This window comes from Oncorhynchus clarkii, chromosome 11 (genome assembly GCF_045791955.1).
Source record: "Oncorhynchus clarkii lewisi isolate Uvic-CL-2024 chromosome 11, UVic_Ocla_1.0, whole genome shotgun sequence".
Classification (NCBI taxonomy): Eukaryota; Metazoa; Chordata; class Actinopteri; order Salmoniformes; family Salmonidae; genus Oncorhynchus; species Oncorhynchus clarkii.
Genome location: NC_092157.1, coordinates 31,320,233 through 31,338,255, shown reverse-complemented (window position 1 = coordinate 31,338,255; position 18,023 = coordinate 31,320,233). Strand labels below are relative to the sequence as shown.

The following is an 18,023-nucleotide window of genomic DNA, read 5'->3' as shown; positions in this document are numbered from 1 at the left end:
CGTGTTACGTTAACTGTTTGGGGTTATTCTGGGTACACAGAAAGCACACAGCAGAGTTCAAAAGAGAGAGCACATAGGACAGTTAAATGGAGAGAGAGCACACTAAACAGTTAAACAGAGAGGGCACACTGTGCAATTTATCAAAGAGTGCACTGCACAGTTAAACGGAGAGAGTGCACAGCACACAGGACAGGGAGGGAAAGCGAGAGAGAAGCAGGGGAGGAAGAAGGGAGAGAACGATAAAGAAAGGATCTGTCGGGCATCAGTCGTGTGAGTCTGTACTGTTCTGCTCTGCTTTAAACTCCAACATGTCAAATGTGTTGGAGCTGCTCCCCCCACTCTGTCTCTCTGTCTCTCTCACTCTTTTTCGCTCTCTCTTACACACACTCTCTCGCTCTCCCTTGCTCTCTCTCTCTCTGGGGCGAGTTGGTTTGCCTTGCCTCCAGTTGCAGCCGAGAGTGAGAGAGTGAGTGCCTTTTTCTACAGCATGGTATTAGAGGATGATTCAGTGTGTTCTGCTCTGCTGTTGGTGAGTTTACCCTGGGCAGGATTAGTGAAGGGAGCCAGCAGGCTTCTTAATAACTTGTGCTGCAGTTTGAAACCCTCTTATGGGAGACAGAGTACTGAGGCTTAAGACAAATTACCCCTGACGACTCTGGATAACACTGGGACGTGTGTGTGTGTGTGTGTGTGTGTGTGCGTGTGCTAGAGGCGGTGGCAGCAGTGATGGAGGGGTAAGAAGGAGCAGGGAAACCACAGTAAACGGCATTCGGAAGATGCTTGAGACAGGGGTTTAATGCAGTGATTTATGCTTTATATGCTCTTGATAATGGATTTATTGCAAGAATGATTAATAAGGAGGTTAATCATAACACATCATTATAATTTAAGTCATATAGAAAAGAGAGGATTAAGGTGCAATTTGAAGTTAACTTATAGAGTAGTAATACCTGCGTTTTTTTATCAGTCGTAACCACTTCTCGTTTTAAAATGGTTGACAATTTGCATAATGCTTACATTACCTGATGAATTATTTAGACGGGTTGGTTGTTTAGCAATACAACCGATGTGTGCACAACTATGGGGTAAAATAGACAGGGTTGGCTTAGAATGTTGACAACATGTAAACTATGTTTCTTCTTTAATGTTTTTTGTCTCTCAAATACATCGTTCAATTTGATGGAAGCTAGCGAATTTTAACCATATATGCATTGGCATGGAATCAGTCAAAACACCTCAGAACAAATCACCGTATCACGAACAAGATGAAACTAGCTGAAACAAGTCACTTACAATTCCCCACATGGAGGTTCTTGTCATTGTTGGTAGCTATCTGGCTAACCAGAATCACAACAACTCACGGACTTCTGCCCCATTGAAGCATGCGCATATTTTTTGTGACATCATCTTACCCATCAATAGGGTGCACTGTATGTTACTAGTTGCTTCAAACTTATCTTCCATGATCCATGAAGCTTCCATGTTTTCCTCTTCCTTTCTTGTTAACATGTATCAGACGCTGAAAAAGATACATAGCAAATTCTCTGGTGTTATATCAAATCATATGATTGTGCGTTTTGCGTCATGTGATGATTTTTGTATTTTGAAAGTTACATATCTTGAAAACCTGATCGCTGACAAGCAAAACATTTTGGGACTATGTCAACAATGGACTAATGAAACAAATACCAAAAGGAAAACTTCACCCAGAAACAATATTTAAGGTACCACACTTTCAGAGTGGTAATAGGGATGCTTATAATGCATGAATGTCTGCACCTGTTATCATAAAATAGAGCTGAAAGTACAGACAAAACAAAACCATTGGTGTGTAATTGGAGTGTTTCACTGACATATACAATATGTAGGGTACAGTATAGGTAGTGCCTTAAGTTTTAGGAATATTTGGCCCATTGTCTGTGTAATTTCACTCTTGAATGCCACCCAGTAGGTGAGCAAAAGCCACCGGCTCATTTGTTAATTGCAGTTATTTATTTTCTTTTTTGCACTTAATTTTCCTTCTCAATTGCTATGAATAACAAGGAGTAGAAAATGTTGGGAATCATTTTTGGATTACAAGCTCCTCTCCTTTCCTTTGACAAGGATATCATAAATGCATTGAGGTAATTTCAAGCGGGAGGAGCGTCACAGTACATAGTGTATCATTGTCTGCCGGAAGGCTAAGTCTGTTTGTTGCAGGGGTGACTGGTGGGCAGATACTGTGTACCAGAGGAGGGGTTCATTGTAATAGATGGAACGGAATACCTGAAATGGTATCAGACACATTGAAACCACCAGCCTCCTCTGGTCTGTTGAACCGTTAGACACAGACACCATACACCAACGGTTAGTTTTTAAATATATTTTACTTCTAACAAGGGACATTAATTAGAATACATAATTAAAATGAACTCTTTGTTTCATATTTACACAATTATGGTTGAAATGGATTTTCAGAGTAAGAGTTTTACCTGGGAAGATGGTCTGTATGGGTGTTGTGAAAATAATGGAATTGCTTGCCTTCCTCAGTTGTCTCTTAAGCTTTAGGCACAGGTATTTGTTTGCCTCCAAACAAAATAAGTCAAGCAAATTAAGTTCTTTAAGAGGGAACTGTAATGAAAATGAAGTAATCTGCAATAACACTTTGGAGAACAATTTAGCATATGATTGCACATTTAAATAGCTGCTTTATCTTTTGAAAGGCTTACACTTCTGTCATGCTTCAGGGAAATGCCTAATGTTCCTTACAAGGGGAGAGAAGTCATTTATTATTCAAAAGTATGCTCCCTCTCCAAAACTAGAAAAATACATTTTCTGGAGTAAATGTGTTGTGTGCTTGCTAGTGTTTATGGTTGTGACATGTATTAGTAATGGTAGTTAATTAGGGTTTTCATAGGCTATAGGTTAGTTATAGTGACCTATTTTGGGGTGGTTTCTAGGTGGAGAGTTATTATGGTTGGCTAGTATAGTAGGCTAGAGTGAGTACTATAGCATCATAAGCCATAGAATGTGTTTTTTCAAGCTTTAGTTTGAACAGGTAAAAGTATTGTGGCAGTGATTTTAGTTTAGAATGTTAAAGCCTGCATCCGCCATTGAAATACATGTGAAGAACGAATGGTAGTTGATGAAGTATAAATGGTAGCAAAAAGCCCTGTTGATACAATCTAAGTAGAGTCAGTCTGCACATGTCAACGTTGAGTTGGTTGTTGTAGCCGAAATGGATCAAGAGGAGTGGCTAACCCACATTTTGCCTTTGAAGTTAAATTTATAAAAGTATACATTTTTGATACTCTCTTTTGACAAACAACCTATTCCAGACCAGTCTGCATATTGTAACATTTTAATAGTGTTTATATCTGTAAGGGGTGCGTAACTGGTGGCAGGGAAATCAGACGCAGGAGAGCAGAACTAGGTAATAGCCGGAGCAGTTTAATTGCAAAATCAACGGCATAAAGAATAACAAAACTTGGGTACAAAACCCGTCACGCACCAGTCAACATGTGCACAAGCACTTACAACAAACAATTCCACACAAAGGCATAGGGGGGAACAGAAGGTTAAATACACAACAATTAATGAGGGAAATGAAAACCAGGTGTGTACGAAAACAAGACAAAACAAATGGAGAATGAAAAGTGGAACGACGATGGCTTGAAGACCGGTGACGCTGACCGCCGACCGAACAAGGAGAGGAACCGACTTGGGTGGAAGTCGTGACAATATCTTAAATGGTGGAAGACTAGTAGTGACCAGAATATTTCTATTGACATTATTAAAATGCATTGGGTTTGATGCAAAAGTGGTTGTAGTTTGAAAAGTCTTAATAGTATCAAACCTTTTTTTTATCAACCTGAAGTCAGTCAGCCTGCATGTTTTAAAGTTATTTTGATGTTGGTAGCTTTTACAGTTTGGCTCTACAGGTGGCAGCAGAAGGAGACTAATAAGTATGTTGGATATCTAAAGTTGTTCTTGCTTGCAGCAAGCTCCCCCAATTAATGCCAAAATTCCTAAAAGGCATTAAAGTAATGAAACAACTTTATTTAGCACTCAAAACCCGGGAATCAATCAAGTACACAGCGCTTAACATTTAAAAGGTAATTTTCACTTCAGCCAGCATCGGCAGTGTTTACCATGAATGCGATCTCTGCGAATGTCGACCACAGAAGGTTTTATTTTTGTATTTTATTACCAAGTATACAAAACACATTTACATTCAAATACCACATACTGTAGCATAACTGACACCACACATATTTCAAGTAGATTCCACCCAATCAGAAATTATCAAAATATAATTTCACTCTTTTTTTATTTTTGGTGTTCTGAAGTATTTTTTTTTTTACTTCTTCTTTACATTTGGCACATAAAGAAGCAGATTACCAAAGTTATCAAAGTCCACTGGTCGGAATGTGAGGGTTGAGATTAAGCCACAAAATGTGGAGGAGTAGGCCGAGATGATGTGGTGGACAATTTGGTTTCTCCAAAAGGACAGATGAACCATCGTCTCTGTTGTTTTGGTCTCAGACCCCTCCCCCCATTTCCACCCCTGTTCATGGCCGATACCCTGATGAAATGGTTATTTCATAAATCTCCTGTTTGTGTTCATCCAGGTATGTTTGTGATGTTGACTGAGAAGTTGATGGTAATTTAGCATCCTCAAATCAAATCAGTTACTGTAATGTCCCCCAGTCCTGCTGTGGTATCATGGACAGTATATCTCAAAACAAGAGCTTAAGATTGTTCCTGCATCACAAATGGAACCCGATTTTCCTATATAGTGGGTCTCCCGTGTGGCGCAGTGGTCTAGAGGCGTCACTACAGACCCGGATTCAATCCCGGGCTGTATCACAACCGTTCATGATCAGGAGTCCCATAGGGCGGCACACAATTGGCCTAGCGTCATCCAGGTTAGGGTAGGGTTTGCCTAGTTAAATATAAGAAATACTGCACCATTTTTGACCAGGGCCCATGTAGGAAATATGGTAACATTTGGGACACACAGAATATCCTGTTGAATGCATGATCATGCTTCATGCTCCTAACCAGCAGCAAAACAACAAAGTGTTCATACTAACAAAATATGGATTGACACATTAAACAAATTAACTTTAAAATCCAAACAGGATTACTGAGTTTACATCTCCCTTACTCTGTCTGAAACAAGACACAGAAACACACACAACAGAAATGCAATTAGACGCCATTGAAATATTTATGTTACATGATAACGCTCGAACATATTTGAACATATTTTATGCCAATCCCACAACCTTGGGATAACATCCAACACAGGTCCAGTGTTTGTTTGATTCCTCAAAAATAAGTTATACTAAATATAAGGACAGCATATTAAAAAATTAATTAATTAGTAAGATACGGCCACATAATGGAGCTACTGGGAATAAATAGCAGTTCTCAAATCAAAATGGCTGCAACAATAACAAAACACTTTTCATCAAATCATTTACCTTAAAAAAAAATAGTCACATAGTGGCTTAGAATTTTTTTAACTAAAGCTTGACCAAAAGAAGAGAAAGCAAACATTATTTTTATTTTTAAAATCGGCAAAACAAACTGCCAAAATAAGTCAACGTTTCAGAGTTTGTTTGTCTCCTGCATACATGTGTATCGGCAGGTAATGTATTCTGAGTTCCACATTTGCCCTTCGCTCCCCTATCTTGTGTTCTTCTGAGGGGAATCGGACCCTTTGAACCAAAGAGCTGCTGGCGCCTGTGGCTAGGGCCTGGGTTGGCCACAGGAGTTAACTAACGTGTGCTTTGAAGCCCTTTGCTTTGAGGGTCTCGTTGTGCTAGCTGTCTGTCAGTCAGTCAGTCCAGGCTCCTCTAAAGACTCTTCCTGTGGATGGGGAGGGATTGTGATGGTAGCTAGGAAGCTACACGGCTCAAACTGTGGAGAACAGGCGATGCTTAGCTGTGCATTCGCAAGTGCTACAGTTATATGACGAGCACACCTTTCAAACTCTCTATTTCTCTCTCTCTAGTCCTGTGTCTATCTCTCTGTTTCAGCCTCTGTGTTTGTCACTGTTCCAGTCATTGTCTCTCTATGACGCTGTTTACACTCTTTCTCTAAGGTGTGTGTATGTATGTAGGGGGGAGTCTCTCATTGCTTCCTCCCCTCTACCACATGGGAGGGTTGTTCATCTCTAGAACCCCATACATCTCTGCCAGTTTCTTAAATCTGGGCCCCCAGTCATTGAGATAGTCATACTCATGATCAGTATTGGAGCACCCAGACTGCAGCGAGCTCAGGGACTCGGCCACCGATCCCTCCCCCTCGTAGGCGTACGTCTGCAGGGAGTCGTAAGGCGGGGCGCAGGGGTTCAGATCTGTCTCCAGGAGCTTGGCTAGCACATACCCCTGGACGTTGCTGTCTCCACCACCACAACCCGGCCCACCTACTGATGCTAAGGGAACGTAACGTGACAGGCTCTCAATCTCAGGCAGCATGTCCTGACGTTGCTTCCCCACTAGGTGGGCCTCGCGTGGGTTCCACATGGCAGCGATGTCGAAGGCCTCGGTGTCCTCTTCTCCGCCCCCCTCGTCATCGTAGCGGACAATGTTCTCGTGGACGTTGTCTTCCTCATCGTGCAGGTAGGGCTTCTTATGGTGGCTCTGGAGGGACAACATGAGCAGGACCATCACTAGAGGAGAGAAAAGAGACATGGTCAGATACAACAGAAACCGAAACTATGGGGGATTATTAATGGTTGCTTTAGTGAACTGGTTAACCGGACTAAGACATTCAAAAGAAGAAGCATAGATACGGTACAAGAGTTTGTCTAAATTGGAATCTGATGTTCTGTATATAAATACAATATGAATATTCAGTAGCTTATGAAGTAAGTATAAAGCAGATCAACAGTGTAGAAAATCATTCCATAGAAGAAGAACAAGAACCAGATCATGACTTACCGAGCAGGACAAAGATACATGCCAGTATGGCGATGAGTGCCCCTCTGCTCAGACTAGCCGGGAGGTGGTAGGCCTCAGCATTACAGGACATAACGTTGCCCTCCACATCGCAGCTACACACACGGATGGTCAGGGTGCTGGTGCTGGTCTGGACCGGCTGCTCTCCATCTGAGATGAAGATAGGAAGGTAGTAGACTGACTGATCCTGCTGAGACCAGCCCCCGCGACGTGTCAGGATCCATGCTGTGTTGTCTAAATCAGGGACAGAGAGAGAGAGAGAAGCCTGGTTTGATACAGTATGTCATATGATACATCATTATTGATATCCAGGTGTTGTCTGCAAAGGACAGAGAAAGCGGGGCCTGGTTAAGTGTCTTATACAGTGCCTTCAAAAATGATTCATACCCCTTGACTTTTTCCACATTTTGTGGTGTTACAGTCTGAATTCAAAATGCATTAAATATGTTTTTTCGCACTCATCTACACACAATACCACATAATGACGAAGTGAAAAAATGTTTTAAAAAATTGTTGCAAATTTATTTAAATTAAAATACAGAACTCTCTCATTTACATATGTAAATACTTTTTAGAAGCAACTGTGACAGTGATTAAAGCTGTGAGTCTTTCTGGGTAAGTCTCTAAGAGTTTTCCACACCTGGTTTGTGCAATATTTGCCCATTATTCTTTTCAAAATTCTTCAAACTCTGTCAAATGTGTTGTTAATCATTGCCAGACAACCATTTTCAGGTTAAAACCTCTTCAGTCTCCCCCCTCCTTTTTCGAACATTCTGTTAAAAATCGCGCAACATTTCAGCGTCCTGCTACTCATGCCAGGAATATAGTATATGCATATGATTAGAATGTGTGGATAGAAAACACTCTGAAGTTTCTAAAACTGGTTAAATCACGGCTGTGACTATAACAGAGCGTGTGTTTCATCGAAAAGCGCAAGAAAAACTGGTCACTGAAAGCTGAAAAAAGTATCCATGCGCCACTTTCATGTATTGTTTAAAGGACACCAAATTAAATATGGACACGGATGCAATTCCTACAGCTTCCACACGATGTCACCAAAAACGTCATTTTCATTGACAAAAATCCTTTGAGACATGACCAATAGATCCGTCATTCCATCCAGCCTACAACAATCGATTTTGGAAGATTGAAAAATGGACATTGTTTTCTTGAGTAGCTGCTATTGAATACAGATCGCCCAGTGATCAATTTGATCGCTTATTAACGTTTACAAATACCTAAAGTTGGGTTACAAAAGTAGGTTGAAGTGTTTTGTCAAAGAATATAGGCAACTTATATAATTTTTTAAATGACGTTGCGTGTTGGAAGAGAGCTTTTTTCCTGAACCAGACAGGCTATACAAATGGATATTTTGGGCATACATGGACGGATTTAAATCGGGAAAAAGACCAATTTGTGATGTTTATGGAACGTATAGGAGTGCCAACAAAGAATATCATCAAAGGTAATGAATGTTTTATATTTTATTTCTGCGTTTTTGTGTAGCGCCGGCTACGCTAATTATTTTGTTTACGTCCCCTTCAGGTATATTGGGGTGTTGCATGCTATCAGATAATAGCTTCTCATGCTTTTGCCGAAAAGCATTTTAAAAATCTGACTTGTTGGCTAGATTCACAACGAGTGTAGCTTTAATTCAATACCCTGCATGTGTATTTTAATGAACGTTTGAGTTTTAACGAGTACATTTAGCATTTAGCGTAGCGCATTTGCATTTCCAGGTGCCTACTTGAGACGTCTGCGTCTCAAGTAGGATCAAGAGGACTTAAGTAGATTTAAGTCAAAACTAAAACTCGGTCACTCAGGAACATTCACTGTCTTCTTGGTAAAGCAACTCCAGTGTAGATTTGGCCTTTTGTTTTAGATTATTGTTCTGCTGAAAGGTGAATTCATCTCCAAGGGTCTGGTGGAAATCAGACTGAACCAGGTTTTCCTCTAGGATTCTGCCTGTGCTTAGCTCCATTCCGTACATTTTTATTTTTTTATCCTGAAAAATCTCCAGTCCTTAAAGATTACAAGCACGCCCATAACTTGATGCAGCCACCGCTATGCCTGAAAATATGGAGAGTGGTATTCAATAATGGGCTGTATTGGATTTTCCCCAAAATAACTTTGTATTCAGGACAACAAGTGAATTGCTTTGGCTATTTTTTTGCCGCATTATTTTAGTGCCTTGTTGCAAACAGGATGCATATTTTGGAATGATTTTATTCTGTACAGGCTTCCTTCTTTTCACTCAGTCAATTAGTTGAGTGTTGTGGAGTAACTAAAATGTTGTTGAGCCATCCTCAGTTGGTTTCTTCTATCACAGCCGTTAAACTCTAGCTGTTTTATTTGGCCTAATGGTGAAATCCCTGAGCGGTTTTCTTCCTCTCCGGCAACTGAGTTAGGAAGAAAGTCTCTATCTTTATAGTGACTGAGAGTATTGATACACCATCAAAAGTGTATTAACTTCACCATGCTCAAAAAGATATTCAATGTCAAAATGTATTTTTTTTATCCATATGTGCCCTACTTTGCGAGGCATTGGAAAACCTCCCTGGTCTTTGTGGTGGAATCTGTGTTTGAAAATCACTGCTCGACAATAGAGATAATTGTATGCGTTGGATACAGAGATGAGATAGTCATTAAAAAAAATCTGTTAAACACTATTATCAAATTTTATTTTTCACATGTGCCGAATACAAAATGTGTAGACCTTACAGTGAAATGCCTACCTTCAAGCCCTTAACCAACAATACAGTTTTAAGAAAAATACGTGTTAATTAAGGCTAGGCGTCCCACTAGTGGGACAACTTCCGATGAAACTGGAGGGCAAGCAATTCAAATAAATAATCATAAAAAATTATGGATATTAAACATTTAGGTACATACAAGTGTCTTATATCGTTTCAAAGCTTAAATTCTTCTTAATCTAACTGCACTGTCCGATTTACAATAGGCTTTAACTTCTTGACGCTACCCATCATTTTCGTCAGCAACCGTTGAATAGCACAGTCAAATAATATTTCCAAAAAATATTCATATTCATGAAATCACAAGTGCAATATTGCAAAACGCAGTTTAGCCTTTTGTTAATCTACCTGTCATCTCATATTTTGAAATGATGCTTTACAGCGAAAGCAATCCAAGTGTTTGTGTAAGTTTATCGATAGCACAGCATAACATTATGTCCCCAACGCATTAAGTAGCTAGGTCACAAATCAGAAAATGTATCAAATTAATCGTTTACCTTTGATCTTCTGATGTTTTCACTCACGAGACTCCCAGTTACACAACAAATGTTCCTTTAGTTCCATAAAGATTATTTTTATACCCAAAATACCTCTGTTTGTTTGTCGCGTTGTGTTCAGTAATCCACAGGAAAGAGCAGTCACGACAACGCAGACGTATATTCCAAATAATATCCAACATGTCAAATGTTTTTTATAATCAAGCCTCTTAAAATAAATATATATTCGATAATATCAACCCGGGTGTGTAGGTTTTTCAATTACACCGGGAGAAGCAATGGCCGCTTTACTCTGTAGCGCAAAACTCACTAATAAAAGCCTGAAACTATGTCTAAAGACTGTTGACACCTTAGGGAAGCCATAGAAAAAGGAATATGGTTGATATCCCTTTAAATGGAGGATAGGCATGCATAGGAACAGAGAGGTTTCAAAATAAGAGGCACTTCCTGATTGGATTTTCCTCAGGTTTTCATCTGCAATATCAGTTCTGTTATACTCACATTCAATATTTTTACAGTTTTGTAAACTTTAGTGTTTTCTATCCTAATCTGACAATTATTTGCATATTCTCGTTTCTGGGGCTGAGAAATAGGCCATTTCAAATGGGTACGTTTTTTTAGCCAAAAACTAAAATACTGCCCCCTACACGCAAACGGTTAAAGCGAAAGCATGCCATGCAATTGTTTGAGGACGGCGTCCCACATCAAAATAGTTTTCCACCTGCACAGGTTTCAAAAATTCCCAAATAGCGGTTAAATATTCACTTACTTTCTGAAAATCTTCCTCTGATTTGTCATCCAAAGTGTCCCAGCTACAACATGTAGTGTCATTTTGTTAGATACAATCCTTCTTTATATCCCAAAAAGTCAGTTTAGTTGGCGCCATCGATTTGAGTAATCCAATCGTTCAACTTGCAGAGAAAGGAATCCAACAAGCTGCCGCTAAACTTTGTTAAAACAATCCTCAGCTACCCTAAAATGTAATTATGTTCAATAGGAAAACGATATTAGCAGGTGTGTGTCTTCTTCGTCAGGCGCGCATACACAAATTTCCAAGTCTGTGTCCATGTGGTAAAACTCATATTTCTTACTCAATTTGGAAGAAACAAGCCTGAAACCTTGATCAAAGACTACTGACACGCAGTTGAAGCCATAGGAATTGCATACCGGAAGATAGATTACATTTTTCCCCTATATGTTCCATTGGAAGGACATGGGCTCTCCTACCATATCTATTGTGTTATAGTCTCCTACATTATTTTAACATTTCTACAAACTTCAGAGTGTTTTCTTTCCAATGGTGCCAATTATGCATATCCTGGATTCAGGGCCTGAGCAACAGCCAGTTTACTTTGGGCATGTCAGTCAGGTGGAAATTGAGAAAAGTAGACCCTAGCCTGAAGAAGATTTATTAAGTAAAAATAGATAAGTAAAACATATGAATTAAAAGTAAAAAATATTTAAAGAGCAGCAGTAAAATAACAATAGTGAGGCTATATACAGGGGGCACCGATACAGAGTCAATGTGTGGGGGCACCGGTTAGTTGAGGTAACTGAGGTAATATGCACATGTAGGTAGAGTTAAAGTGACTATGCATAGATAATAAACAGAGATTAGCAGCAGTTTAAAGGGGGGGGGGTACAATGCAAATTGTATGGGTAGCCATTTGATTAACTGTTCAGAAGTCTTATGGCTTGGGGGTAGAAGCTGTTGAGAAGCCTTTTGGACCTAGACTTGGCACTCCGGTACCGCTTGCCGTGTGGAAGCAGAGAGAATAGTTTATTACTATGGTGGCTGGAGTCTTTGGCCATTTTTAGGGCTTCCTCTGACACAGCCTGGTATATAGGTCCTGGATGGAAGGAATCTTGGCCCCAGTAATGTACTGGGCCGTACGCACTACCCTCTGTAGTGCCTTGCGGTCGGGGGCCGAGCAGTTGCTATACCTTTACTGCACACAGAGTGAGTCCATGCAACTTTTTGTGTGACTTGTTAAGCATATTTTAGGCTTGCAATAACAAAGGGGTTGAATAATTATTAAGACATTTCAGCTTTTCATTTTTTATTAATTTGAAATAAACCAAAACATGAATGCAGTTATGTGGTATTGTGTGCAGGCCTGTGACAAAGACATCTCAGTTTAATCAATTTTAAATACAACAAAATGTGGGAAAAGTCAAGAGCTGTGAATAGGCACTGCAGAACAGGGGTTCTCAAACCGGGGATCCCTTTTGTCAAAGCATATTCATCAGGGACACCCTTATAACTTGAGTGAGATAAACATAGCATACACAGAGTTTTACTATGTTTTTGCAGTGCAAATCTCGGGCCCTGGGAAGGAACATTTTAAAGGCCAACGTCTTGGCATCGGAGAGAACATTTTGAGGTTTTGAAGCAAATTTCCTGGAAGTCTACACATTTTGTCATGGGGCAGAGAGAAAACTCTGTTTAAAGCTATAGTCCTTAATTGAAACAATAACAAAGTATATATACAGTACCAGTCAAAAGTTTGGACACACCTACTCATTTCAGGGTTTTTCTTTATTTTGACTATTTTCTACATTGTAGAATAATAGTGAAGATATCAAAACTATGAAAAAGCACATATGGAATCATGTAGTAAATAAAAAGGTTGAGTTTGAGATTCTTCAAAGTTGCATTGATGACAGCTTTGCACACTCGTGGCATTCTCTCAACCAGCTTCATGAGGTAGTTTCCTGGAATGCATTAAAATTAATAGATGTGCCTTTTTAAAAGTTAATTTGTGGAATTTCTTTACTGCTTAATGCATTTGAGCCGATCAGTTGTTGTGACAAGATAGGGGTGGTGTACAGACGATAGCCCTATTTGGTAAAAGACCAAGTCCATATTATGGCAAGAACAGCTCAAATAAGGCTGGAGAAATGACAGTCCATCATTACTTTAAGACATGAACGTCAGTCAATCTGGAAAATGTCAAGAACTTTGAAAGTTTCTTCAAGTGCAGTCATAAAAACCATCAAGCGCTATGATGAAACTGGCTCTCATGAGGACCGCCACAGGAAATGAAGACTCATTAGAGTTAACTGCACCTCATATTACTGCCCAAATAAATGCTGTCACAAGGAACAGACACATCTCAACATCAACTTTGTGAATCAGGCCAGAAGTGGAGGCTACTGAAGGACACCAATAATAAGAAGAGACTTGCTTGGGCCAAGAAACACAAGCAATGGACATTAGACCGATGGAAATCTGTTCTTTGGTCTGATGAGTCCACATTTGAGATTTTTGGTTCAAACCACTGTGTCTTTGTGAGACGCAGAGTAGGTGAATGGATGATATCCGCATTTGTGGTTCCACCGTGAAGCATGGAGGAGGTGGTGTGATGGTGCTTTGCTCTTGACACGGTCTGTGATTTTTTTTATAATTCAAGGCATGCTTGACCAGCATGGCTACGACAGCATTTTGCAGTGATACGCCATCCCATCTGGTTTGAGCCATCCCACCTCCCGGCTGTGTAAGTGTTATTTGACCAAGAAGGAGAGTGATGGAATGCTGCATTAGATGACCTGGCCTCCACAATCCCCTGACCTCAACCCAATTGAGATGGTTTGAGATGAGTTGGACCCCAGAGTGAAGTAAAAACAGCCAACAAGTGATCGGCATATGTGGGAACTCCTTCAAGACTGTTGGGAAAGCATTCCAGGTGAAGCTGGTTGAGAGAATGCCAAGTGTGCAAAGCTGTCATCAAGGCAAATGGTGGGTACTTTGAAGAATCCAAAATATATATAATATATTTTGATATGTTTAACACTTTTTGGTTACTACATAATTCCACGTGTTATTTCATGGTTTTGATGTCTACACTACTTTTCTGCAAAGTATAAAATAGTAAAATAATAAAGAAAAATCCTTGAATGAGTAGGTGTGTCCAAACTTTTGATTGGTACTGTATATATATGTTTTTTATCTGGTCTGCAGATCCCACTTTGAGAACCCCCTGTAAAATAAAGCAGAGAGATCTGCCACACATACAACAAGGTAGCTGTAATTATAGCCGCAAATGACTGAGATAGATAAATATTGCTGAATTGGCTTAGCAGTTGACGACAAATAATACTCACAAAAAAAGTGATACATCGTGCAAAAATCTGTGTCCAGGAAGTCATGTGGGTTTACTGCTGTATAAAAAATAAAATATTTACCTTGGTTGTCTCTAAGGGTGAAGTTGGGGTTGTTAGCTGCCTCTAGGGCCAGGCTGTAGTAGAAGTGATGACCTCCCAGAGGATCATCTGCGTCTACTGCCGTCACTGTCTGAATCAGCTGAGGTCACCAGACAATCAGACAACAGCCAGGGGAGGGGCGAGAGAGGCAGTCAGGTCAGTAACCCTGAGACAGGATGTGAGTAAAACTGACATAGCACAGAAATTCAAATTATGCATTTATTAATTAATATTTATGCTTATGCACATATTTTGCTGCAGTATGTCATCATTTTGAGTAATTCTTCATATGATAATATTACAGGTCTGCAAATAATGATTACTGGTCTGCCTCTGTCCAGGTTCTACCTGTGTATTTACGCGTGTGTGTGTGCATGTATGAAAGTGTGTGTGTGTGCCTCTGTACCTGTCCGGCATTGGCACTCTCACAGACAAAGGCTTCAAAGTACTGTGTCAGCAACGGAGGGTTATCATTCACGTCCAGAATCTTCACGGCTACAGACACACTCCCGATCATCCTGGGGTTATCTGGAATATAACATGCACACACAATACTGTATAAGACAAGCATGCACTCACACTTGCACGCATGCACACACACACACTTTACTGTATAAGACACACTGAGTTTTTTGCCTGTAAGTTGAACTCAAAGTCAATGAAGAGTCATTATTACTTAAAATGTGTATGTGGTTCTGACTCAAAACTAAATGAGAAGTCACATCAACTAATAGATTTAAAGTTAAGATGACAAAAAAATATTTCCCCCAGCATGTGCTGGCTCTCTGGATTGTTTTTAAGTAACTGTACACAGATATATTAAGTGCAACGGGGATTCATTACTCACTCCCCCCTGAATCAGTGTTAATTTCATCAACAAAAAATAGTGACTAAAATATTTGTCAAACACCTGTTTTCAGTGGGCATTGATGAGCCTATAACTGACTACAGTAAATAGACCCAGAAAAAAAAAAGTAGACTGGACAAGAGTTTTCAGAGATTGAGAGGTTTTCAGTGATAAGCACAATTAATATTAGCAAGTTCTGTTCAGCAGTGGGAAGGAAGCGCCACACCCAGTACACACAGCCTACATCAGCTGGTGAGCTGCTAGGGGGGCGATGAGTGTGGGCAGAAAGCCGACTCTCTTGCTTCCCCGTAGCTAACCAATCACCACCAGCATTTTAGTTAGCTACCCCTTGCCTGGTTGAGAAACACAAGCTGCTTTACGAAATTAAAAGCAACAGCAGCATTGAGTTTAATAGTAAAAAACAGTCTAGCTTTGTTTCTCTCCCTTCAGTATAGAAAAGTTGCCTGAATTTGTAGTCTCGCTCAACCCTCCCACTTTCCCCACTGCATTTCATAGCCAGGTTCTGGAGCCAATTTAGCCAAGCCTACATCTTTAGCCAAGCGAAAACGTCTTGATTGTTTCCCTTACCATTCTAAAGATATGACCCATAATGCCGGTGCTACGTTTTTTTCTTCTTTTTATCATGTGTTGGCGGGCCATGATTTACATTCATTAAGCATATCACCAACTGTTCTAAAACTAGGCTACTTGTGGACCGGACCGTAACTCATTTGGTTAGGTTAAATAAATAAAAAATGTAAAACCTTGTTCAATCATGTTACCTCATTAGCTGGCTATAGCTAACAACCTGGGATGTGTTCAGCAAGACACATCGTTTTGGAACGTGTTCAGCAGGACACAATGCTTTGGAACATTCAGATATGTGGAACAAACATGTCTCTCTGACATGTTGAGTAAGGAATAACGTTGGCTCTATTCGTGGAATTTCTATCTGCAATGTGACTCGACTACATCACTGGGCAAAACAGTCTTCAGCTCCCGTTCAGTCATCATCCCCCGTTCAACTTTTGGACACCAACATGGCTGAAGTATCTGCGACTGTGGAGTGTTGATAATAAAGGAAATGGCTCGACCGAGTGACGGAGGTGCATCTCGCGCTCATGTAATGTGTAATATCTACTTTATGAAGCTGAATTCGGAATTGTTAAATACACTATGTGACCTAAAGTATGTGGACACCTGCTGGTTGAACTTCTCATTCAAAAATCATGGGTATTAATATAGAGTTGGTACCCCCTTTGCTGCTATAACAGCCTCCACTTCTGGGAAGGCTTTCCACTAGATGTTGGAATATTGCTGTGGGGACTTCCATTCAGCCACAAGAGCATTAGTGAGGTCGGGCGATTAGGCCTGGCTTGCAGTCAGCTTTCCAATTCATTCCAAAGTTGTTCAATGGGGTTGAGAACAGGGCTCTGTGCAGGCCAGTCAAGTTCTTCCACACCAATCTCGACAAACAATTTCTGTATGGACCTTGCTTTGTGAACCGGGGCATTGTCATGCTGAAACAGGAAACACCTTCCCCAAGCTGTTGCCACAAAGCTGGAAGCACAGAATCATCTAGAATGTCATTGTATGCTGTACCATTAAGATTTCCCTTCAATGGAATTACTTAAGGCTAGGGTTCTTTTATCAAAATTTCTGCCTGACTGACGTGCAAAAAGTAAACTGCCTGTTACTCAGGCCCAAAAGCCAGGATATGCATATAATTGAATACATGTTCAAATATTATATGAGACTATAACACAAATGATATGGTAGGAGAAAATCCAAAGAAAAACCAAACAGAATTTTTTTGAGATCCCATGCTCTTACAATGGAAAGCTATGGGTCCTATGCAATTCCATCTCCCAGATTGCATATCCTATGGCTTCCACTAGATGTCAACTGTCTTTGTTCAAGGTTTCAGGCTTGTTTCTTCCAAAACAAGGAAGAATTTAGAGTTTTGGTACTGGGAGTCACAGTTGGAAATCAGTCTGTGGGCTCGCGACTAAGAGGACTTGCTAATTTTACTTTTCTATTGAACATACTTCTTTCCGTATGAAATATTATAGTTTAATTACATTTTAGGGTACCTGAGGATTAGATAAAACAAGTCAAACTACATTTCTAACGAAGTTTAGCGGCAGCTTTTTGGATTCCTTTGTCTGCATGTTGAACTCAAGTCGAATGCGCCAACTAAACAGACTTTTTGGAAATAAAGAATGATTTTATCTAACAAAACGACCATGCATGTTGTAGCTGGGACCCTTTGGATTGTAAACCAGAGGAAGATTTTCAAAAAAGAAGTAATTATTTAATCGCTATTTGTGATTTTATGAAGCCTTTGCTGGTTGAAAAATGTTGTGGGGTGCCATCCTCAAACAATCGTAAGGCATGCTTTCGCTGTAAAGCCTATTGTAAATGAGACAATGCAGTTAGATTAACAAGAATGTAAGCCTTTGTGCAAGGAGGAGCAGGAGGAGCACTGCCAGAGCCCTGCAAAATGACCTCCAGCAGGCCACAAATGTGTCTGCTCAAACGGTCAGAAACAGACTCCATGAGGGTGGTATGAGGGCCGGGGGTTGTGCTTACAGCCCAACACCGTGCAGGACGTTTGGCATTTGCCAGAGAACACCAAGATTGGCAAATTCGCCACTGGCGCCCTGTGCTCTTCACAGAGGAAAGCAGGTTCACACTGGAGTCTGGAGACGCTGTGGAGAACTTTGTGCTGCCTGCAACATCCTCCAGCATGACCGGTTTGGCGGTGGGTCAG

General features: G+C 40.3%; 1 protein-coding gene across 2 annotated transcripts in view; it reads right to left on the bottom strand.

The window, feature by feature from the left end:
• Positions 1-3,409: 3,409 nt before the first annotated feature.
• LOC139420432 (cadherin-20-like) overlaps positions 3,410-18,023 on the bottom strand; it is a 39,219-nt gene continuing 24,605 nt past the window's right edge. For both annotated transcript variants that reach the window (XM_071170559.1, XM_071170560.1), the window contains exons 9-12: positions 14,810-14,931; positions 14,386-14,503; positions 6,933-7,184; positions 3,410-6,661 (exon numbers count right to left, since the gene is read on the bottom strand). In XM_071170559.1, coding sequence (XP_071026660.1) covers positions 6,138-6,661; positions 6,933-7,184; positions 14,386-14,503; positions 14,810-14,931 — 1,016 coding nt within the window. In that variant the 3' untranslated portion in view covers positions 3,410-6,137. The remainder of the gene's footprint in view (positions 6,662-6,932; positions 7,185-14,385; positions 14,504-14,809; positions 14,932-18,023) is intronic.